Source organism: Elephas maximus, chromosome 2 (genome assembly GCF_024166365.1).
Source record: "Elephas maximus indicus isolate mEleMax1 chromosome 2, mEleMax1 primary haplotype, whole genome shotgun sequence".
NCBI classification, from domain to species: domain Eukaryota; kingdom Metazoa; phylum Chordata; class Mammalia; order Proboscidea; family Elephantidae; genus Elephas; species Elephas maximus.
Window position 1 is genome coordinate 160,116,698 of NC_064820.1, and position 26,047 is coordinate 160,142,744.

Consider the following 26,047-nt stretch of genomic DNA (forward strand, 5'->3'; position numbering starts at 1 on the left):
ATATATCTTTACAATAAAAAGTTCTAGAAGTGATTAAAAAAAAGGCTATCTTTACAAAGGGAAGCTCTGGAAGTGATGAAAGGTATCTTTAAAATGGAGAGTTTTGTAAGCTATAAAATTAAATATCACTAATAAGAGACCCATATTTATCCCTATTCCCAAGGTGATCCAACCAAAGTGGAAATTATTGAATGATATCATTAATATCCCATGCAAGCAAAATTTTCCTGAAGATCGTTCAAAGGTGGCTGCAGCAGTATATCAACAGGAAACTGCCAGAAATTCAGGCCGGATTCAGAAGAGGATATGGAACCAGGAATATCATTGCTGATGTCAGATGGATCCTGGCTGAAAGCAGAGTATATCAGAAGGATGTTTACCTGTGTTTTATTGACTATGCAAAGGCATTCGACTGTGTGGATCATAACAAATTATGGATAACATTATGAAGAATGGGAATTCCAGAACACTTAATTGTGCTCATGAGGAAAGTGCACATAGATCAAGAGGCAGTTGTTTGGACAGAACAAGCACATACTGCATGGTTTAAAGTCAGGAAAGGTGTGCGTCGGGGTTGTATTCTTTCATCATACCTACTCAATCTGTATGCTGAGCAAATAATCCCAGAAACTGGGCTATATAAAGAGGAACGGAGCATCAGGATTGGAGGAAGACTCATTAAAAACCTGCAATATGCAGTGACACAACCTTGCTTGCTGAAAGTGAAAAGGACTTGAAGCACTTACTAATGAAGATCAAAGACCACAGCCTTCAGTATGGATTACACTTCAACATAAAGCAAACAAAAATCTTCACAACTAGACCCATAGCAACATGATGATAAACAGATAAAAGATTGAAGTTGTCAAGGATTTCATTTTACTTGGATCCACAATCAACACCCACGGAAGCAGGAGTCAAGAAATCAAAAGACACATTGCATTGGCTAAATCTGCTACAAAGGACTTCTTCAAAGTGTTGAAGAGCAAAGATGTCACCTTGAAGACTAAGGTGTGCCTGACCCAAGTCATGGTATTTTCAATCGCAGCATATGCATGTGAAAGCTGGACAATGAATAAGGAAGACCAAGGAAGAGTTGATGCCTTTGAATTGTGGTGTTTGCAAAGAATATTGAATATACCATGGACTGCCAAAAGAATGAACAAATCTGTCTTGGAAGAAGTGCGGCCAGAATGCTCCTTAGAGGCAAGGATGGCGAGACTGCATCTTACGTACTTTGGACACACTGTCAGAAGGGATCAGTCCCTGGAGGACAGCATGCTTGGCAGAGTACAGGGTCAGCAGAAAAGAGGAAGACCCTCAATGAGGTGGACTGACACAGTGGCTGCAACAATGAGCTCAAGCATAACAACAATTGTAAGGATGGTGCAGGACTGGGCAGTGTTTCATTCTGTTGTGCATAGGGTCACTATGAGTCGGAACCGACTCGATGGCACCTAATAACAACAAGATACCTTTCAGTTCTAACACTCTATGATTTGCTTCACTTAATCTATAATAAAGCATTCAGCTAGTCCCAGTAATCTCAAATTATAGAGAGCAAAATAAGGAAACTCAATAAAATCTGTTTACATGACCTCAAGGTTAGAATGGAGATTCCTTCAGGTTATCAGAATTAGTCTTTCCTCAATATTGAACCTATCAAGAAATGGAAACGTTTTTCTCCTCTGTCAAAGTCTTACATTTTTTCCTCATGTGAAGACAGATGGCACAGACAACATCAAAAGATATTACAGCAAGAATAAAAGAATACATTTGCAATACAGTCAGCACTGATCTTTAAACACAATTGGACTCAAGACAAATTTGGCAAATGCGGATCTGGGGGAAAAAAAAAACCTCTCTCTTAAAACACTTAAATTTAGGGTAGATGAAATAAACTGTTTATAAGCTATTGATAGCAGCCTTGGAAAAAAAAACTTTGAATGTATTAAAGCTAAAAGAATTCTCATAAAATACAGGACCTATTTGTTCATTATACAAAATACTTAGTGTTTACAGTCAAAATATTCACACTTGTTCTTTTAAATCATCATGAGTGACTTTCTTAAAAAAAAAAAAAACTGGGTGTCTAATTTTTTTAAAGGAGAATTAAGTTATCTTTGCCTGTGATTCTGAGCTTAGCGCTAACTTCATAAATAGATGTAATGTAAAAACCTGTTAGCTAGCTACTCCTTAGCCTTCATAAATAGTATAAAGTCACCCACTGCTGTCAACTTGATTCTGACTCATAGTGACCTCTTAGAAAAGAAGCATACTGACACTTTTGTATGAATCTGGAAGACCAGAAGTTCTTGGGAAATACCAATAATTTATTAACATACATAAACTACGAAACAAATCACTTCTCTTAGAGGCCTGGAGAAGGGGAAAAATTTTTATTAAGTCCAAGAATCAAAGATGACTTGATATAATTATGGTTACATACAGAATTTGGTGGTTAGAAATGAAATCTATTTAGGTCCAGCCTAAGGTTCTCATAGCCAGTCTGCAGGCACAATCAGCATAGTGGTATCCCCAGAAACCAGGACAAACCTCCAATTTGCGTGAGTTTAATGAACCAGATAGATAATTGTGTCGCCGATATCTGCCTGTAGCCCATTTTCGGTGAGATGAATTTTCTTACTCATGAGGTCCACGTGGAAAACAGCGTGCTCAGAAATGGGAGTCTTCTCAGAACACTCTTTACCCAAGACAGGAATTCGTCGAGGTCCCAGCAGTGGATCATCAAATCTCATCAGTTTCACTCTGGAAAGGTCTGCCAGCAAAAGACATTATCAATGTGAGCATTCACTTATAGTCAGTGACCCAAACCCAAGACTGAATCTGATAACTTCCATTTTAAACACATTGATTGTTGTATCTAAACAGAAACATTTCCATCAGATTATTAAATAGGATCCAATCACAGGAAGCAAAGCTAAAATCTAACAAATCTTCATCCCTTATCAGCCTTTAACCAGATCAAAGATTGTAAGAGATTCTGTATAAACACCGACATCTCCTGGTATAACAGTAAAACCTGTGAAAGCTGGAACCTGTGTAAGGCGGAAGCCTGTTGGAGAAGAAAACTCAAATATTTTCCACTAGTAAGCAACAGAAAAGGGGTAAGACTGCACCCTGCCAAAGACGGAAAACTTGTAACACCCAGAAAAACAAGGCAGTCCCGTCAAGTTTAGCGCTCACAGGTTTCCCTATATGAGCCAACAGAGAGGAAGGATATGTTTTCTCAAATCGCTTTATATGCTGTAATCATCTTTCAGGTTATCAAAAAGTGTAAAACATTTCTCTTTCTTGTCTTGTTTTTTAGAATACATCCCTGACCTAAGAAATAGCATACAAGTTTCTTGTTTTGCACAGAAGATGAAAAGTGTTGGTATTAACAAATTGATGAGAGACAAGGAGAGAAGGGGAAGGGTAGAGGAAAGTGCTCAGCTTTGAGAATTCTGAGCTTCTGGATGAGCTCCAATCCTACCCTGCTTCAGATTGTCCTGATCTGCTCTTATGTAAGCTGATAAGATGGCTCCTGGCAAAGAAAGCACTTGTCCCTTGAACAAATTTATGATCCATCAATCTTGCCAACAACTGAGCCCAAAATAAATTTTATTTATTTCAGCAATTCTGAGACTCCCTAACACCAGGTGGTTTTATTTTATCTGGTGGGAAAAAACCATAAATGACTACAAATGTTGATTCTACGTTTACATCTAAGTGTAGCATGGCTAGTTATGTTTCACCTGGTCCACAGAAATAGAAGATACACATTCTGAGCTACCTCCACCCTTTTCTAAAGCAGATTGCTGGGTGGTCTGTGAGCTACACTCCCTCCTGTTGCCCTGAGAGCATAAAGCTTAGCGTGGGAGGAATGAGACATAAAAGGAGACATTAATGCAGCAGGCGGCTATGCCAGGAGTACAAGTTATCCAGGCATTCTCTTCTCTTTCGAAAACAAAAACCAAAGGGCCGCAAGTTCAGAGTAGGGATTTTGGGGCTTAGAGAGCAATTATCAGCAACTACCACCAAGGCAAGCCTTGCCTGAGAGTGTCTGTAGAGTCTCTGCAAAGACCATACAATCTATTCCCAAATAACGCAAAAACCCTAACAACTAAAATGGGAAAGATGCAGACATAGGCTTCATGACAGCCACAATCTTATTTTGGGCAAAGAATACAATTCACTTTAACAGCTATTGCAATTCAACTTGTACATCTGTGGTATTGAATATTTTGTTATGGGAACAGTGACAAGTCCCACCAGCAGGTTTTATGCACAAGGCCTTTTACTGCAGGTCTGCCTCTGTCTTCCTCTCTCTGAAACAGACTCCTCTCACCATTCCAAGCAATTCTGCATCAAACTATTTCAAAGAAGCCTTGGTACTCAGACTCATAAGTGACAAAACACATTTGCTTTGATGTTTCATCACGTAGTTCATTACTGCCAATGAATTCTTGGAGCTTTCTTGGTGATTTTACTATCTTTTCTGACCCCAGACCTCTCTTATCATTGAAAATATTGAAATTTAAGTTTGCAACTACACAAGATTTAAGGCACTTAGAGAAAAGATGAGAGAGACTGAAAGTCCCCAGGGACTGATAATGTGAAATGGCGCCTTTTGCCTCCAAGTTATTAGTTCATATGTGGCATGGGTTGAGACTGATTTAAAGTCATTATCATCAAATAGTTGCTCAGTGGCCTTTGTGGAGTGAAATGATGGTTTTAGTCCAGTTCCTCCTGGACCTCGATTGTAATCACTCTCAATACAATTGGCACTAATTGGACGACTTGCTGGCTATTACAGCAGACAGACTACGTTATTGAATTTAACTCTTCTCCCATCTCAGATGCTCAATAAACTCAGCCCCCTTAGATATCAAAGAATCCCAAGGGCTTGTGGATAAGTCTCAAGGCTAGATCTCTTCTGTAGATACTTAGAGAATAACAATCTCAAGCTCCCTCCTAACATTTCTATTTTCTAAAATTCACAGTAACTACTAACACCAAACTTAAAGCACTTTATAATATTATTCACCGCTAGTAAGACAAAGGAGATAAGAATTATGCCAGAGGTTCAGTGACAAATGACGAGACATAGAAAATACATTCCAGTACAATTCTGAAGAATGCAGTCAGAGCAGTATCTGACTACATCTGAAAGGAAGGCAGGCCTAACATCATATAATACAATTTTCAATACTGAAACGCATCCTCTCATGTGCTACCACCTCACAATAATCCTTGGCAGTGAGTCCACACAACTATCTATTTTCTTTAAAAGTCACCTGCCATATCTTTCTCCCACAGAGCGGCTGGTGGGTTCAAACCACTGACCTTTCGATTAGCAGTCGAGCGCGTAACCACTGTGCCACCAGGGCTATTAAAAGTCGCCATATTGTGCTTCAAGACTAAGAGTTTATTGGTGTTCAAAATCTTCTCATGACAAAAGCCATTATGCAGTATAAAACACTCAAATGGCAGGCCATAAAATGGTTTCCTATATGTTCATTTTTCCAAATTTCCAAGTTCCGCAACTTGTGACCTATAAGTTCTACAGGAGGCAGTATCATTCTGTAACACCTGGTTTACTGAGGGAAACATAATAAATGTCTGTAAACTATAAAATCTCTAACATGAATATTGCTGATAATATTGCTCTGTATACAATGAAACAGGCAATGAGTATTTTCCTCCTCTTAATATGCTCTTGCCCCTCATCATCATGGGTATAATTTTCAAGGTGCCATTCAAACAACTGCTTCTCCATAAACTCATCCCTGATAGCCTTCCTCTGTACTGCACATTTTATCTGCACCTTTCTGATCACACTCAGCAGTTTCTCCTTAGATTATGATTACGGGCTTCAATAGCTCATTCCCCTACCCCTTCACTAGCTGTAGCTTCCTTGCTGTTGGGGGCCATCCAGTCAGTTTCGACTCATAGCGACCATATGGGATAGAGCAGAGCTGACCCATAAGGTTTCCAAGGCTGTAATCTTTACGGAAGCAGACTGCCACATCTTTCTCCCATGGAGCAGCCGGTGGGTTTAAAGTGCCAATCTTTCAGTTAGCAGCCAAGTGCTTTAACCACTGCGCCACCAGGGCTCCCTGAACGCAAAATAGAGAATCTTAAATTTAATTTGTCTTCATAATTTGGAGGAAAAAATAATACAGAGAAATACTAACTCCCTTCACACTCTGCTTAGCTTAGAACACGGCTGGTTTATGAAAAAAGAAGCCACAAATGAGTACAATAAATCTAATCATATAAGATCTAGACTTAATCATGATAAAAAATGTAGGCTATTTACGTATTTTGCCTGGAGGCACATTATTTAGAAGAAAGAATATAAGCTTTGGAGTCAAAAAGATCTGAGTTTAAATTCCAGCTACAGGATTTACTAGCTGAATGAACTCCATTTCATCATCTACAAAACCCTACTGCTGTCAAGTCAATTCGATTCTGACTCATAGTTACCCTGTAGAAGAGAGGAGAATGCCCCATAGGGCTTCCAAGGAGCCACTGATGAATTGAAACTGCCAACCTTTTGGTTAGCAGCTGAACACTTAACCACTGCGCCACCAGGGCTCCTCATCTATAAAAGGGGGATAGTGATACCTTCTATGTCATAGGGTTGCACAAGGATTAAATAGCTAATACATGGCAGACACTCAGTGAGTTTTACTTTGTCTCTCGTCCTTCCCCAAAAACAGGCCCAGCTGGGCAGGTTAGTTCTGGAATACTATGGGTATGTGTCCCTTAATTCTGAACACCTGCAAACAGAGACGTTGCTTATTGCAATTTTAAAGCTAGATAGCCAAGCCACTAAAAAAGAGCTAGATGGAGCCTTAGAGAAATATCTAATCCAATGTCTTCAATTTTTCTAAAAGAGAAATCAGTTTAAACCATCATGCAGGGGTGGATTAACCAGTAAGCACAGTATGCACCAGCTTACAGTAAGCGAGGTATACGCAGCTTAATTGTGCTTACTTACTAACTCTGTAGAGCACAATTTCACCTGGGTTTCAGAGATGTGGTGAAACCCAGATGAAACTGTTCTCTACAGATTAGTAAGTAAGCACAAGTACCTTGCTGATTGAGTAATGCATTCCTGGTGACATGGCAAAATCACAAAGCTACTTAGTCAAAGGATCTCAAAGAGAATACAGGTTTCCCAATTCTGTGCCCAATACTCTTTCCACAACATTACATAGCTGTCCCTAAGTAAGCTGGTTACTTTTCTTTCTCCCCTCTGCTTAGAACTCATCAAATCCATAAGCTACTGTATTGCCAAATGTGGGTTTCAGGGAAACCATTTACCTTTGATTCCTCGGTCCATTTTCATTAAACGCCTGATTATGGAATCGCCGTTATCTCCTTGCCTGATTTCAATTTTGGTTGAGAAGTGGCCATTGGACGGCTGAGGATTCACTAGGGAGACCAACACACCAGGCTAGGAAAATAAAGAGAAAGTGATTGTTAAAGGAAATCAAACTGGAACACTGCCGAGGGAGGGGAGAATCTTGTCACGTTTTTAATGCCCACAGAAAGACAAATGGGCTAGCTCTAATGCTGGTATCTGAAAATCATGACCAAGGGATACTTAAGTATGAAAAAAAAGATTTACGAGCTCATGCTTACAACCAAATGCTTAGGTAAAAAGGACTATGACTATGTATCAGTAGAGATGGTAGACAATAACAATTACATTTTCTCATTCATAACCACCATCATTTATTGAATTTCTCCTATGTACCAGACATTGTACTAAGTACTTCACAGACATTATTTCTATACCCTGGGAGGTAGTTCTTTTGGGCCTCTTTTCACAGATGAAAAGCTGAGAACAAGAAAGATAAAGCAAGCAGCCAAGGTCATACAATAAGTGTCAGGGCCAGGATTTAACCCAGTTCTATACCATACTGCCTCCCACTTTAAAGAAGCTATCCAGTCAAGGACCTTGCTAGTTATTTAAGTAGAAAAAGGCAACTGAGTCTTGTAACTAACAGTAGCCTAACAGAATACTTGAAAGCGGCTTGAAATAAACCTATTTGTGTAGAGAACACTATTTCATATACCTATCTCCATGGCCCAAATAACTGCACTTTTAAAAACAACCAAAAAAAACCCCACTGCTGTTGAGGCAATTCTGGCTCACAGCGACCCTATAGGGCAGAATAGAACTGCTCCATAGGGTTTCCAAGGCTGTAAATCTTTACAGAAGCACACCTTAATAAATATTTGATTAGGTAATGAGAGTATTCATTACAAAATGATAAATTCAGGTGGTCTCCAAGATTATCTCATTCAAAGTAGACTTTTTCTGTTAGCTGGGTTTTCGTTTAAATGTGGTAAAAGGAACAGAATGTAGCCAAGTCCTCTTTTATCAAGGAGAACAGTTTATAAACCCTCACAAATGCAGACCACTGGACTTGGCCAAATATTACCATTCTAAAGGAGTTCTTAGAGAGTAAATAAATACAATTTCTAACTCAAACCCTATTTCTCTTCATCAATAATGGCCTGGAAAAAAAAAAAAAAGCACTTGCAGCATAACTTAACATGGCACATCAATCTGATTTATACCGGAAACCAAAAAAAATGAATAACAATCCAACGAAGACTCACCTAAACTTTGAATGTTCCTTTCCATTGTTTAAAAAAATTTTACATTTCAATTTCCACTGTATTTTTCTTTAATAAAAACCAGGTTTTGAAAATCGTATTTTTAAAATCCCAAAATAACACCTGATGCTATCCATAATAGTGAAGTAAGGAAAAGTGGGTGCTGCCCCAACCAGGGAAAAGGAGGCCTCAAATCCAGCACTATTTCTAACAAACTATGTGGCCTGGGACAAACCAATCGTTTCAGCTCTCTGGACCTCATTTCCCTTCATCTTTGAAATGATGGGTTTGGATGTAATGATCTCTAAGGTCTCTTCTAGCTCTAAAAATGCAATGATTCAGAAAGATTCTTTCAACTTACTTCTGTTCTAAAAACATTAAGTGGTTTCCCAGGACAGCAGTCTTCTCTGACTTTATCTTCTGCTTCAGAGGCAAACTTAACTTCTATGTGCTCTAGCTAAATAGAGGGGAAAAAACAGAAGTCATTAGTATCACTTAATAAGATTGAAATTAATCATCACCTCATTTCACCAAAGACCAAAACCAGGTTCTCCATTTAACATGAAATGGTCTGTGCAATTTTATTTTCCATATAAACATTAAACGAAATCTGTAATTATTTCTTAACACTGATCTTAGATGCCTCACAGTATTGTTATTTATACTGTGTTATACAGTAGTGTTTACCATTTTCTATAATGAAACCTGGCATCTATCTACCATATAAGAGAAAATGAAAATTGGCCTAAAAGATTTCAACTTAAATAAATGAGAGAAGAGCTCAGAAACTTAGCATTTGGAAATAAAAGAATCACTTACTTGACTTGTACAACGTCAACTTTATCTGATTCAGTATTATTGTATATGCCCGAATATAAGATGACCCTAAACATAAAGTGTGTTACCATTTTCCCAGAAGAGTTTTTTGACCTACACGAACATTGAGAGATACCTATAAACTGTCTTCTAATAATCTTTAATCTATTAATTTCATTATTAAATCATTTAAAATTATATTACATAAAATGTGAAATGTTTCTTCCACTCCCATATTTCATAAAACAATTTTATTCAAACTCTAAACCTGTATTTTTTTTTTTTTTACTTTAGTGTCTTCATTGCCATTAGAGGTACTTTTTGAGCCCTCTAACACAGTTTTCTAGAGCTACTTATCTTTCCTTTTGCCTAAGTTGTTTGAAAGACGGCATTTTTAGAATCTATATATGAAGCTATGACTGATGCAGGAGGAAGGGATAGACAGAACCTCACAGATATATGAAAGCTACTAGTAATGTTGTAGTTTTTGAGCTGAGTAGCAAATTCGTGGATGTTCACTAAATTATTAGTTAAAAAGGAAAAAAAAAGGGGAGGTGAGGGGCAAGCATTAACCAATGATAGTACATCAAAACCAGAGATTATAATTAATCCAATTCTATGAACCCGAAGCCTAAAAGGGAAAAAAAGAAATTCAGAGTGTCTAACAATACAAGAGATTTTCAAAGTATATGAATATAAAGTTTCTCTTTGTTTCTTTTCTTAAAACCATTCCCTAGCTTTTTTTTTTCTAGCTTTATAATACATCTGTATTTAAGAAGCTGAGATTCCTTCCCTGTTGATTCTTTTTTTTTTCAATATTTTATTGTGATTTTGGAGAAAATTTACATGGCAAATTTGGTGCTCATTTAACAATTTCTACACATATTATTCAGTGACATTGGTTACATTTTTCACAATGTGTCACTATTCTCATTATCTCCATTCTGGTTGTTCTGTTTCCATTAATCTAGCTTCCTTGTCCCTCCTTACCTTCTCACTTTTGGTCAAGGGTAAATGCTAAGCCTCATTTAGATGACTGTTTAGAGGAACACAGTGCTCACAGGTGATACTATTTATTTTATGAGCCCCTCTATCTTTTGGCTGATAGGTGACCACCAGGAGTGGTTTGGGTTTCAAGTTTAAAAGGTATCCCAGGGCAATAGTCTCAGGGTTCCTCTAGTCGCTACTGGTCCAGGAAGCCTGGTCTTTTTCAGGAATTTGAGTTTTGTTCCACATTTTTCTCCCATTCTATTCAGAGCCATGTACTGTGTCCCTGGTCAGAATCTCCTCATTTTCTTAAGCATAATTTGGAGGGGAAACCCAGGCATAATATAGTTAGTCTTTTATATATAGGATAGTTAATAAATGAAATAAGATGACAGACCATTTTTTATTCCTGCAACTTCTATATCCACACCATTCCCTTTCCTTCCAAAAATATATTTGACTGATATATTTAGCAACAGTTCTAAACATGGAAGAAAAAGTTTATTATAAAACAAAGGAACTACATTATGGTTGATTACAGTTTACTAAATGTTACAACCCCTGACCCCCTTACCTCAAGAGAATTGGTCAGGTAGACTATATTCTCCATAAGCACTGCTTGTTCGTCAAATTCCAATTGTAAATCCAGTACTCGAGGTCCTACCTTCTCCAGATTTTCCTAACAGCCAAAATGGTTTTGAAAAACAAAATGACATTAAGGATATTTAGAAAAGAATATATTTCCTTCAAAGCAATCATTATTTTCTCAAGTGATAAAATCTCCAAAGTTGAACTGTTTAAGGAAAGGCCTGGACTCATGGTTTCCCTCATCTATGTTTGCTTGTTAATTAAATTACTAGACCATGGTAATTATCATATAAAGTATAAGATGAAGAAAGTAATGAAAGACTGGAAGGCACAGGTTTTCAGATTTATAAAATAAATACATTTCTATCAGTTTATTTAGACTGATAATATTCATTTTGATAAGGAATCAAAAAATGTGTGAAAATATCTATCTCCTTAGGCAATTTTTAAAAATTAAAATTTTGACATACCACCTTTTTAAAGCTATCTCAGAAAATACTGAATAACAACAAAACAAAAAACTCCAAGAGATATTTCTGCCAAAACAGAAAAAATAAAAAGTCATATTGCTATTGTTGTTAGGTGCCACCGAGTCAGTTCTGACTCAGCAACCCTATGTACAACAGAACGAAACACTGCCTGTTCCTGCACCATGCTAACAATCATTGTTATGGTTGAGCCCATTGCTGCAGCCACTGTGTCTATCTTAGTCATTTAGTGCTGCTGTAACAGAAATACCACAAGTGGATGGCTTTAACAAAGAGAAATTTATTTTCTCACAGTCTAGTAGGTTACAAGCACAAATTCAGGGTGTCAGCTCCAGGGGACAGCTTTCTCTCTCTGTTGGCTCTGGAGGAAGGTCCTTGTCCTCAATCTTCCCCTGGTCGAGGAGCTTCTCAGGCGCAGGGACCCCGTGTCCAAAGGATGCACTCTGCTCCTGGTGCTGCTTTCTTGGTGGTATGAGGTCCCCAACTCTCTGCTTGCTTTCCTGTAATCTCTTGAGAGATAAAAGGTGGTACAGGCCATATCCCAGGGAAACTCCCTCCATATTGGATCAGGAAGGTGACCTGAGTAAGGGTGGTGTTACAATCCCACCCTAATCCTCTTAACATAAAACTATAACCACAAAGTGGAGGACAACCCCACGGTACTGGGAATCATGGCCTAACTAAGTTGGTACAGATTTCTGGGGGGCATAATTCAATCCATGACAGTGTCAATCCATCACAAGGAGGGTCTTTCTCTTTTCCGCTAACCCTGTACTTTACCAAGCATGATGTCCTTTCCCAGGGACCGATCATGTCCAAAGTACATGAGACAAGTCCCACCATCCTTGCTTCTAAAGAAGCATTCTGGTTGTACTTCTTCCAAGACAGATTTGTTCATTCTTTTGGCAGTTCATGGTATATTCAACATTCTTCGCCAACACCACAATTCAAAGGCGTCAATTCTTCTTCGGTCTTCCTTATTCATTGTCCAGCTTTCACATGCATACGATGCGATTGAAAATACCATGGCTTGGGTCAGGCACACCTTAGTCTTTAAGGTGACAGACATCCTCGCTTTTCAACACTTTGAAGAGGTCCCTTGCACCAGATTTACCCAATGCAATGAGTCTATTGATTCCCTGACTGCTGCTTCCATGGGTGTTGATTGTGGATCCAAGTAAAATGAAATCCTTGACAACTTCAATCTTTTCTTCATTTATCATAATGCTGCTTATTGGTCCAGTTGTGAGGATTTTTGTTTCCTTTATGTTGAGGTGTAATCCATACTGAAGGCTGTGGTCTCTGATCTTCATCAGTAAGTGCTTCAAGTCCTCTTCACTTTCAGCAAGCAAGACTGTGCCATCTGCATATCTCAGGTTGTTAATGAGTCTTCCTCCAATTCTGATGCCCCATTCTTCTTCATATAGTCCAGCTTCTCAGGTTATTTGCTCAGTATTCAGACTGAATAGGTATGGTGAAAGGATGCAACCTTGATGCGCACCTTTCCTGACTTTAAACCACACATTATCCCCTTGTTCTGTCCAAACAATTGCGTCTTGATCTATGTAAAGGTTCCTCATGAGCATAATTAAGTATTCTGGAATTCCCATTCTTTGCAATGTTATCCATAATTTGTTATGATCCACACAGTCGAATGCCTTTGCATAGTCAATAAAACACAGGTAAACATCCTTCTGGTGTTCTCTGGTTTCAGCTAGGATCCATCTGACATCAGCAATGATATTCCTGGTTCCATATCCTCTTCTGAATCCGGCCCGAATTTCTGGCAGCTCCCTGTTGACATACTGCTGCAGCCACTTTTGAATGATCTTCAGCAATATTTTGCTTGCGTGTGTGACATTAATGATATTGTTCATAATTTCTGCATTCAGTTGGATCCCCTTTCTTTGGAATAGGCATAAATATGGATCTCTTTCAGTCAGTTGGCCAGGTAGCTGCCTTCCAAATTTCTTGGTATAGACAAGTGAGCACTTCCAGCACTGCATCTGTTTGTTGAAACATCTCAATTGATGTTCCCTCAATTCCTGGAGCCTTGTTTTTCGCCAATGCCTTCAGTGCAGTTTGGACGCCTTCCTTCAGTACGGTTCCTGATCACATGTTACCTCTTGAAATGGTTGAACTTGGATAATCTTACAGCATACAAAAAACAATTTTTTCATTCTTAATTTTCTTGACTATAATATTTGTAGCTCAAAATGTAGTCTTACAGATCTAAATTCATATGTACAGGTGTAGCTTACCACCTGGAACATGTGGCACTTACATGGAGATGACTTGATATTATTCATTGTTTATCATCCAAGTTCTGTTCGTCTTCCCATGGAAAAGTGCTAAAGTGCTAGAAAGCCATTCCTCTTTCCAGTTTTATTAATCACTTTCAAAATTTTTAAGCTCACTTACTTACGTGCAAATCATAAATGTTACCTTTTTAAAAATTACCATTCTATCAGTCTGATACTGGTTCTTTTAATTTAAATGAGGTCCTAAAGACACCAACTCTTGAACTTATTCATCTAAATATATATGTACATATATTGTTGTTGCTGTTAGGTGTTGTCAAGTCGGTTCCAACTCCTATCAGCCTCATATACAACAGAACAAAACACTGCCCAATCTTACACCACCCTCATAATGGTTGTTACGTTTGAGTCCACTATTGCAGTCTCATCGAAGGTCTTAAGTGCTTCAGTAAGTGCTTCAAATCCACTTCACTTTCAGCAAGCAAGGTTGTGTCACCTGTATATCACAGGTTATTAATGAGTCCTCCCCAATCCTGATGCCTTGTTCTTCTTCATATAGTACAGCTTCTCAGATTATCTGCTCAGCATACAGACTAATATGTACATATATACTTATATATTATGTGTGTGTATATTAAATACATATATATGAAGTCCTTGGGTGGAGCAAGTGGTTAAGCTCTCCACTACTAGCCAAAAGGTTGGCGGATCAAATGCACCCAGAGGCACCTCGGAAGAGAGGCCTGGTGATCTGCTTCCAAAAGGTCATAGCCTTGAAAACCCGATGGAGCAATTCTACTCTGCACATGTGAAGTCATCATGAATCAGAATCGATTCGATGGCAACTAACGTGTGTGTGTGTGTGTATACATACATCCATACGTATATATAAAATACTACTTTTCAAATCAGTTTCACTGAATTCTCTTAAACCATGTTAACAAAATTAACTGCCTTTGCAACCACCAATGGTATATTTTGCTAGATACACGTATTGACGATGGATCTAGCATTCTGACCAACAGTACCATCTGAGTGGGGAATGAACGAACTATGAGCACCCTAGCAAACATATTATAACTTGATTGGTGTAGGTTAACCCAGGATTCTTAATCATTTGTGAAACTTCATATGCCCTGTGGTTCAGACAGTTGACTTCGGTCTAAAAGGATTAAAAGACATTCCTAAGAATATCGATCTACTCCAATTCTGAACAAGCTAAGAGTTCTGGTCTCCATCAGGTATCTGCAGCCATGGAAGGCTCTGAATTAACCTAAAGTAAAACAATAACCACCGTGTGCCTAGCAGGCTTGAAAACACATTTTTATATTTTTTAAGAAATGTACTGAGCCTACTTCTTGATAGGCACTATTTAAGTACTTTAAGTGAATTACTTAATTTACTGCTCACTGCACTCCTAAAAAGTAGGTTAATATCCTCATCTTATAGATGAAGAAAACTTCTGAGGGCCAGAGAATTTAAATGAAACTACTAAACATTCTACAAGACTCAGGACAACCCCTTACAATGAAGAATTTATCTGGTCCAAAATGTTAAAAGAGCCACTGTCTAACCACTATAAACAACCACTTAACCTATTAAGTTAAACCTATACAAATGTAAAATCTTGTTTCCAAAAACAGGATTGAATACAAACATTCTAATGTAAGCCAAAAGAATATGCTTCTTCTCAAGTTGAAAAGAAGGTAGAACATGAAGGAAATCATTTAGTGTAGCAATTCTAAACCCATTTATCTTCCACAATCCCTGTTTTCACATACTCAGCAATGCCACAGATAAACCCAAAATCTGACTGATCGTTTCTCACAAGCACTGATTGAAAAGTGCTAATTTAGCAGATTTTTGAAGGAAGGCTGTGCCCAGAGCTTTTCCCCTTCATTCTATTGTCCCATCTAACCATTACTCATGTGATCACACCTAAACCATGACCACAGCTTACCTTAATCATGGCAACAAAAGGCATCACTTTCTTCATGTATTTCTTCAATTCTGGCAAATTGGCTAGTTCACTAGCAATGACTTTGTTATCAGGCAATTTTCCACCGTTGGCCTAAAAATGGGGGAGGAAGGGAATAAATATTTTAAAGGTAATGCAGGTCAGTAGATATGCCTATCGGATGTCTGCCAGGCATAGAATGATGGCCTCTAACCATTGTCAGAGAACAGCAGAAAAGCGTGCAGCCTCAAGCAGCAGGCTGAGGTGAAAGCTGAATGAACAATACAGAGGGAGACTCTATTTCATCTAAATTCAAAGGACATGTTTTTTAGGGCAAAGGAGAAAAACAGGTGTTCTGTGCTGAATATTTAGTCTTTCCTCACAATAATGGCACCTCCAGAATTGTAACTTTAGATCCTACCTGGTAAGAAATTCAAATGGTCTTACAAAGATCTTGTTTTCTAACTTCTAAAGCATTTCATTAATCATATTAACATGAAAAAATATACAGCTATCATACAAAATTATATAATATCTGCTTTTGAACACTTTCTTATAAATTATTAGCACAAATGGAAAATTATCCTTAGTTACCAACCTGTTACTAACAGTATCATTTCTAGCTACTCAAAAATGACTATATCACATATCACTAATATGCATATCCTACTACATGTGCTGGCTGGGGTTTTAATTCATTCCTGCAAACATCAACAGTCCCCTTCTATAGAGTGAGAAATAACGCAAGCTGTGTTTTCAGAGTTTGGAGTGACTTATTTTCTCCTTTATTGTAAAAACATACCATCAAAGCTAAGGGTTGGGAATGAATCTAAATGAAAAGTAATACATACTAAGATTTCAAATAATCCATTGACTTTCAATTCCAATCTTTACCAAAGTAAATGGAAAAAACATTCCACTTGTCAATGGGTTGCTCTGAAAACATATGAAAGAAAATGGAAAGGATAGAAAACACTCCTTTTCCTTCTATCAGCAAAAAGGTGCCACATTCAACATGAAAATACTCTTAGTTATAAACTTTTTTTTTAGTTCCTCTGGATGAAAACAAAAATTTGAAAAGAAGCTAATCATTCCAAATAATGTCAAAACATGATTTTGTTTTGAAACTATATGGTATCTAGTCAATGAATACTAAACAAGAACATAAGCTCTAAAATAACAGAAGTGATGCATTTTTTTTTTAACACCTGAGACATTTGGTTCTTCCCTGAAATACTGACATGAGTATGCAGGCCACTGAGGCACAATTTCATTCTTCTGTCCAACAAAGCAGCTCTTACCCCTTTACTTACCATAATTTGAAATCTGCAAGCAAATTTTAGTGGCTACCTTCTATTTCTATTACACACAATCAAAGGAGGAGGTAGTTCTCCACAAAAAGAGATTCACGAGGAACACAAAAACACTTGTTCTTCTCTTTCCATCAAGTTTTACAAATGTAAAAGCAATTTTATGAGTTTTTCTTAATCAATCCTGAGAACTACAAAAAATATTGAGGCAAAAATTCAATAAAGTCTGGAAAATCAAAGCAAAGGATTTTTTTCTCTATGTCATCACTTTATGCTTTGGCCACTATCCCCATTTTCTCTCCCTCTTTCTCTTTTTTAAATGCACCTTAATGGCTTGTGTCCGCCAATAACTATTTTAATAACCTGAAAAAAAAAGCCAAAATTCCATAATATACTTTGTTTCCATATTTTGAATGTGAAAGAAAAAAGGCAGGTGAATTTTTCTCTTTAGGAAAACCTAAAACTCAGATTAAATATTGAGTTTCCTTTAAATAGAGCTACCTTATTTAATAGCTGTTTACCTAACAGAACCATAACCATCACTGAGCTCTTTGCTTTAAGTAATTACCAAACTGAACTTTTCTTTTAATGTACTCAAGAGCCAAGCTTTAATTTTTTTGAAACATAAGGTTAAGACTTCATGAATTCCAGTGTTCAAGTCACAACAAATTCAAAAGGCAAAATCAGTCCTTTTGCTTCATAATTTTAACCACGCATATGAAAAGCTCTATATCTTTTAATTACATACAACTATATTCAGTATATAGTTATGAGAAAGTTCTAGAAACAGTGAAAAAGCTGCAGCTTTTCACTTGGCACTCATTGAAGAGAGACCAAGGGTAACAAAGAACACTTTTTGCCTACAGGTAATTAAACAGAATGGTCTTCCTTCTACCATCCATTGCCAACATGCTAAAAACAAAAACAAAACAGGCAAGAGACAACAATGCTGTAGGGGGAAAGTTCTATTGAGAGCATCACCTCAAAGTGTTTGCGTAAAACTGACAGGGTGGTACGTTGCCAAGGTGGATAGTCTTTTGCCACATAAATGGTGCAATGTGAAGGCCTCTGTTGCAGCTGGTTGTCAGTCTTCTACAGTGCAGGACAAAAGGAGAAAATATTTGATCACTTTAATTTAAACCAAAAAAGAAAAAAACCCTCCCCCTACATACAACACTACTCCTTTAGCATTAAAACACGCATATACTGTAGAACTGTACTGGCAGTGAAGACAGCACTACACACTTTCACGAAAGCCTTAATTTTCATTACTGTTAAAATGCTACTTGACCAGTACTAAAGGAATGACTTTTCTTTTTTGTAAAACGTCTTTACCTTCCCTCTAGCTGGCATTATATAGTTTTTGAGTCGTAGTCTAACGTCATGTGCTACTTCCATGAGATACTGAGAGGAACGTATCAAGGCTTCATCCACAGGACCCGCCACAGGCCATGAAGCCTTCATAATTGAGCCAGGCTTAAAAAAAAAAAACAGGTGGCTGAGATCAGACAACACAATCATTTTATGATTCTTGTTGTAGCTTCATACCAAGGCTACCATTTGCAACTGTGTGCTCCAAGTTCAAACCTAACTACACATCAACACACTTCTACAGCCCCTGATCTAATGTTCCCTAGAATTCAAGCTATGAAGTCTGACTCCACATTCTTAATTAGCATCCATTTGTACAAGCATATTAATACCCACACACATATGCTCACTTTCAAAGAAAATTATGTAATGCTAATGTGCCTAAATTTAATCGTCATTATATAAATTATGCATACTCTCAGTTTTTATTCTATTAATACATCCAGTATTGAAAGTATGGTTATTTGGTATATACATCATGAACACATTTCTGCATTGTTCATGCGCTGAAAAATACAAAAGAGCCTGGCTAATAAGGTTGGAAAGGAGTTATTAAACTAGTCACTCTATCTGCAAGCCTGGGAGAAATAACTGAATTTATCTTCACAGTAAGAATGCTAATATAATATCTCTGAATATGCAACCCTATATACACCAGGAGTTTTATATAAAACAAGAATATTTATGCAAATATACACTTCTGTCTTTGTTTATAAGCAGCTCATAACAGTTGTCTATATCCTTCTCAATATTTTCACCCTTTTAACAAACAGCTGAAAGAACAATATTACTTATGTATGTATAGTATATTCAAATGTATTCCAACATTTCCTAACAGATGGGAATTAGGTGATAAACAACAGGCAGAAAACCACATTTTTAAAATGTATGCATTGTGTATCTGTAAATAAAGACACATACATGATGTATCTGTTGTAATAATTATGATGATGAATCCAGTATTAATTCCTGAAATACTCATTTTCAGCCTTTCTCCCTTAAATAACAATATCACCACAACACTTATTTAATGAGCCAAAATCAGAACTGCCCACAATATCTTAAATATGTTAAGATACCTTTCCTAGGAGTGTCCAGATATGCTCACACAAATGTGGACAGAATGGAGCCAAAAGAAGTGTCTGAACTTCAATAAACCGGAACACAAGTTCTCTGTGCATCCCTTCTATGGCCAATTCCCGGTATTTATCTTTAGCAGCCTAAAAAAATAGAAATTATTTACTAGTTCTCTCACTGTACTTTTTTAAAATAAAAGGAAAAAACTCAGTATCTTTGCTTTAATGCATTTTTAAGTTTTTAGTCTTTTAAAATTCCATAATGAATTATTGTAATGGTTTTCCTTTATTTTTAACAACTTGCAGGTAAATGTATATCAATCTTTGTCAAAAGGATATTGCAGTTTTATATTAATTATTCTCAGGAAAAAAGGTATTTTGTAGCTGAGACATAAATGTTGAACAATTTTAACAGTGTACTAAGGGCTAATCCTTGGGTGACCAAATGCCTAAGCCCCTGAAATGGTTAAGCTTGAAAAGGTTAAGCGCTTTGAAAGATTGGCGGTTCAAATCCATCCAGAGGTGCCTCGGAAGATAGACTTGGCCATCTACTTTCAAAAGGTCACAGCCTTGAAAACTCAGACACACGGGGTCTCCATGAGTCAGAATCAACTCAACGGCAACTAACAACTACAAGGGCTAATGCTTTGAGTGGCGTATAGGAAGATATTAAGTACCAAAAAAGGCTACAAATATGACACATCACCATGCTCCATACTCATCCCTATTTAACAACATCTCTGAAAACCAAGTTACATAAATCCCAATGTGCTATTTTACAAAACTGATTGAGTAAACCTACATCTTTATTTTTAATGCTTGAAATGCCAAACTTGAAGAAATACTGACACCTAGTGGAAAATCTCAGAACAGTTTGCTTTCAAACTAATTGCAATTAGTTACAAAAGAACTTAAGATTTTACCTTCACATTTATCAATTCAAAAATGTTTTCCTGAAGACTGATTCTTAGACTTATTCTCTTACTAATCCCCATGGCTCAGCTAGGAGCAGACTTCTTTATATTAAATGGACACAACAGAAGAAGTACCAATGAAAACTACTTAAAACCACAATTTACTAAGGAATTTTTAAATTTCTTGGTAGGATTTCCAGAGCCTCCCTTCAAACGAGTAATTATGTTATAGCAGAAAGAAAAATGTGGGGAAATGTATCATATTCACACAGACATGTTTTACAGCTACCAAAAGAATTAGTAGCCTACCTGAAACTCAAAAAACCCTGTTTTCAAAGCTTCTTTAAACATCATCTTTTCATAGTTTTGATCAGTTTTTATAATTCCTGCATTCATTTCACTGTTAAATAGGAAAAAAAGTTATTGAGCTTAAAAGCAATTATATTTAGAAATAAAAAGCTGTTGCACGTACAAATAAACAGCAAGATGAAAATAATGCCTGAAATATTTAAAATTGCTCAACCATAAAATCATCTTGTACTCCTTAAAACTGCCTATTACAGCCTCCCTATTGCCTATCCCCCCCTTAAGTATGTCATCTGACATTGCTTAACCAAACCAAAAATCCATTGATATCAAGTTGGTTACAACTCACAGCAATGCTATCAGAGTAGAACGGCCCCACAGGGTTTCCAAGGAGCGGATAGTGAATTCAAACTGCCGACCTTTCAGCTAGCAGCTGTAGCTCTTAACCACAGCACCACCAGGGCTGCAACACTGCTTCAGGCTCCTATTTATGGCACACAGTTAACAATGTTTGAAAACTCCTTGATGGAAACTTTATTAGGAAGCCCAAAACGCAGTATGAAAAAAGCTTAATTAAGGTTGTAGCCAAGTTTTATTTATTGCATTTTGATGGTGGATATAAAAAAAAAATTCTCAATGGCTTGCGCCACCCCAGGCCCTTCATAATTTGGCCTAATCTGGTCCCAACCTGTTTCATCTACTACCACTGCCCTCCATGTACTGTGTACTGCACCCACACTAGTCTACAGACTGTAGTTCAAATAAATACCAACATGAACACTACACTCTTTCCATGCACTTTTTTATTTTATTTGAGAACAGTATTCAGAAACCAAGATATAAATGCCAGATGTTTCGTTGCTAATGAGGTGTCACTGTTTTAGGCACTTTCAATGGACAGAACCCAGAACTCACACGTCATCTCCACTGCAGTCTCTCTATCCTACAACTGCACTTAAAATGTAAATGTTTCCCTCTCCTGTTTGACAACATGGAAGGATCAGGTCTTATTCATCTTTGTAATGCCAGTGTTTAGGATGGTTCCCAACACAAAGAGGTTGATAAATGTCTTTTGAGTGGAAAAAAAAGACATTTCTCATTTTCTTTTAATCTCTTTTTACTCTAACCATTCTGCCCTAATGCAAGACAGCATGGTAAAATGGTTATGAAAATGGGCAGGGGAGACAGAGAGAAGCAAGTTCATAAGCCAGGTTTGCAATTACCACTAACTTTGAGAGCTTTAATTAAACACTTCATTTTTCTAAGCCTCAGTTTTTTTATCTATAAAATAGAGCTACTAATATCTTTATCATACAAGGTTGATACGAGAATATAAACCAGATAATGGATGAAAAGTACTTAGCATAATGTCTGGCATAAGTATGCCTCAATAAGTAGTAGCTATTGGTCAACAACTACTTTAAAACAAAGGGAATCTAGATTAATGGAAACAGAACAACCAGAATGGAAATAATGAGAACGTACACACATTGTGAAGAATGTAACCAATGTCACCGAACAACTTGTATAGAACCCTTCACCAACACAACTTGAGTACACCTTCACCAAAAATACAATATTTAAATAATAATAATAAATTATCATCTCTCTTACAAAAAAAAAAAACTTAAAAATGCACCAGGACTAAGCACTAACTCTAAAATACAAAGTGGGCATGCCCATAGCTTACCTGGCGAAGACTCTGTCATTGAAAGTGCTGGCAGGACCACTTCTTAGGCTGTTCCAGTTGGCAACCATTTCTTTCACCCATTCCACCCAAGTGTACAGACGAAGAATGCCTGCATCTGCCATTGCTTCCACAAAGTTAGCATCTTCAACAGTGTCACCAGCATCAGCCAGAGCCAGACGCATTCCTGCAAGAAGCGGGGGAAAAAAATCAATTAATAAATTAAAAACACAGTTACTAAACATCACCTATGTGGCTAACTGGGTACACTGCAGAGCCTACATATAAATGAAGAAATAACAACTGTTTTAAAGGACTGCCCTGGTTCAAGACCAAAAATTAAAATTACCAAAAGTAGGATCTCTAGCTATGTTATTAACATACGTGAATGGTCTGTGTGGATATGCATACACTTAGCATCCACGGGTTTCTTCTCGGGCATGTTAAGGAGATAAAGTGATTTACAATGATGCAGAGGAAGAAAATGATAAACTGAGGATAAATACAAACTTCTTTGTGGTTTCCCTATCAATATCTCAGCTTCATTTATTGTTGTGGTTTTCAGGTACCATCAAGTCATAGCAACTATGTACAACAGAACGAAACACTGCCCAGTCCTATGCCATTCCCACAATCATCATTATGCTTGAACCCATCGTTGTAGCCACTGTGTCAATCCATCTCATTGAGGGTCTTCCTCTTTTTCACTGACCCTCTACCAAGCATGATGTCCTATTATATTTTAATAAACAGCAACAGATACTTGTGCGTGTACAAATGCATATTAATTTCTTAGTCCTAAAGCTAGGTTCTTCTAAATTTCCACTAACAGAATTTTACTTTTTTAATTTTCATCTCTTATTTTGGTACTACCAAAATCTTCTATTCTGAAATACTGGAAAAACCTAAAGTCCATCAATAAGAGCCTAATTAAATAAATTACAGGACGTTCGTACAAAGTAACACTACATTGCTGTTAAAAAGAATGAGAACACTCTTCTATGTACAATATGAGTGATTTCAAATATAAACTGTTAAGTGAGAAAGGCAAAGTGCAGAACAGTAAGTACAGTATGCTACCCCCTGTGTGTTAAAGGTAGGAGATGGGAACATGTAACATTAAGTTACATATGCATGAAATATCTTTTGGAATACACATGAAGTTTTTTTACACATTTTTTAACCTTTTATCCTGAAATAATTTTATACTTAAAAGTTGCAAAAAAGCAATACAGAGAATACACATATATCCTTCCCCCAGCTTCCTATTTATTAATACCTATAAACATGGAGCCCTAGTGGCACAAGGGTCAAGAGCTTGGCTGCTAACCAAAAAGTCGGCAGTTCAAATTCTCCAGCCGCTACCTGGGAACCCTACTTCGTCCTATAGAGTCGCTATGAGTTGAATCAACTTGACGGCAACAGGTTTATATAACCATAGTACTTGTATCAAAACCAGAAAGCTAACACTGGTACAATAATATTAACTAAACTATAGACCTTATTCAGATTTCATCATTTTTTCCTCAATATCCTTTTCTGTTCCACAATCCCACATTACATTTAGCTGTCATGTCTCCTTGATCTCTTTCAAATCTGTGACAGTTTCTCAGTTTTTCCTTGTCTTTCACAACCTTGGCACTTTCGGTAAGTACTAGTTATTTAATAGAAGTTCTTCTAATTTGTGTTTGATGTTTTTTTCATTATTAAATATAGGTTATGCACCTTTGGCAAGAAAACCACAGAAGTAACATTACGTCCTTCTCAAGGCATCCTATCAGGAGGGTACATGATATTGATACGACTTACTACTCGTGATGTTAACCTCGGTAACTTGGTTAAGGTGGTATGTGCCAAGTTTCTCTACTATAAAGTTATTATTTTCCCTTTGCAACTAATAAATATCTTGGGACAGATACTCTGAAAATATGCAAATACCCTGTTTCTTTCACCCATTGATTTTAGTATCCATTGGTGGATCTTGCCTCTAATTATTATTACTGCGGTGTTTGTCTAATGGTGATTTTATATTTCACTCAATCCTTCTACATTTATTAAATGGAATTTTTCTGAAAGGAAGAGCTGTTCCTACTCACCATTTCTTTAGGTATTTTATTATTAACATATATCAGTAAGCTGTTGCTATTGTGTGCTGTTGAATCAATTCCGACTCATAGAAACCCTGTATGACAGAACTGCCTCATCAATATTTATCTTTTCATCAGGTTATAATCCAGTACAACCATTATTTTGTTGTTCAAGTTGTTCTAGCTTTTGGCAATTGGAAAAGCCTTCAAAGTTGACTCCTGGGTTCTTTCAACAGGTCTTCATGCTTTTTAAAACACCTCCTTGTTTTCTGGCATCACAAGATGACCCACATCCATCTTGTATTTTTCCTACCACACCCCCGGAATTATTCACTTCTAGCAGCCCTAGTTCCTATTATTTGAGAACAGTATTCAGAAACCAAGATCTGAATGCCAGGTGTTTCGTTGCTAATGAGGTGTCACTGTTTTAGGTACTCTCAATGGACAGAACTAGAAAACATGTATGAATACTAACATACTCACATACATCTATATTTATTTTTATACCTACCTACCTGTGCATAAGTTAAAAACCATGAGTTCATAATGATATCAACAATTCCAACCCAATATCCTAGGACTCATTCCAGCATTCCCCCTTCAATTATTTATAGCTTCTTTCTAACAGAGAGAAACCTGGCTCTCTTTATCTGCAATATATTTACTTATTTAGTTCCAGTATAAACATAAAGTAGTTTCAGAACTGTTAATCCGTATCTCTTAAAAGAAATAGACTTACTAACTATAATACTTGTGTATAGTTCTTTTTGTCTTTAGCCTTATATGTCCAGTCAAAATACCGTTTTTCAAAGTTGCTTAGGTTAATCCTTTTCCATGCCCTTCAATATGGTGGTTACCCTTTCATTTGTAATACTGTTAGATCCATTTGTGACAGTTCGTATTTCATTTGGTGAACCAGTCACATCTTGGTTGACTTCAATTATGTATTTAATTTTTTAGTACACGAAACATTACTATGATTCTAAGAATCAAAGCTATACAAAAAGGTATATTCAGAGAAGTGCTGCTATCTCTTCATCTTTACTACCCTGTTCCTATTCTTCTTACTCCTTTCCCACCTACCCCTGTAGGTAACTAATTTCTTTAGTTTCTAGTTTATTGTTCTAGTATTTTTCTATAAAAATTGGCAGACAAATGTATGTTCTTAGATCTCCTTCTTTCATACAGATATTCCCGCAGTGTTTTATTGGTTTTTTTTAGAGGGGGGTTGTTTGTTTGCTTTCTTCACTTAAAAAAAAGTTTATCTTGGAAATCACTCCAAATCAGTTCATCTTCATTCTTTATTTACTGCTACATAGTACTCCATTATGTGGATGTACTATAATTTATTCAATCATGCTCCTAAACATAGACATGTAGATTGTTTCCAATATGTTGCAACAACAGACAATGCCACAATAAACAACCCTGTGCATATATATTTCTGTATTGTTAGAGGTGCATCTTTACTGTAGATCCCTGGAAGTGAGACTGCTGGGACAAATTAAGCGCATAGCTTTGTTAGGTACTGCCAAATTTCCCTCCAGGAGTGCTGTACC

General features: G+C 36.9%; 1 protein-coding gene across 1 annotated transcript in view; it reads right to left on the minus strand.

Moving 5' to 3' along the window:
- Nucleotides 1-2,130: 2,130 nt before the first annotated feature.
- LARS1 (leucyl-tRNA synthetase 1) overlaps nucleotides 2,131-26,047 on the minus strand; it is a 91,667-nt gene continuing 67,750 nt past the window's right edge. The window contains exons 23-32 of the mRNA XM_049873986.1: nucleotides 22,405-22,588; nucleotides 20,718-20,808; nucleotides 19,498-19,638; nucleotides 18,383-18,523; nucleotides 18,029-18,139; nucleotides 15,741-15,851; nucleotides 11,018-11,122; nucleotides 9,002-9,097; nucleotides 7,336-7,468; nucleotides 2,131-2,779 (exon numbers count right to left, since the gene is read on the minus strand). Coding sequence (XP_049729943.1) covers nucleotides 2,574-2,779; nucleotides 7,336-7,468; nucleotides 9,002-9,097; nucleotides 11,018-11,122; nucleotides 15,741-15,851; nucleotides 18,029-18,139; nucleotides 18,383-18,523; nucleotides 19,498-19,638; nucleotides 20,718-20,808; nucleotides 22,405-22,588 — 1,319 coding nt within the window. The 3' untranslated portion in view covers nucleotides 2,131-2,573. The remainder of the gene's footprint in view (nucleotides 2,780-7,335; nucleotides 7,469-9,001; nucleotides 9,098-11,017; nucleotides 11,123-15,740; nucleotides 15,852-18,028; nucleotides 18,140-18,382; nucleotides 18,524-19,497; nucleotides 19,639-20,717; nucleotides 20,809-22,404; nucleotides 22,589-26,047) is intronic.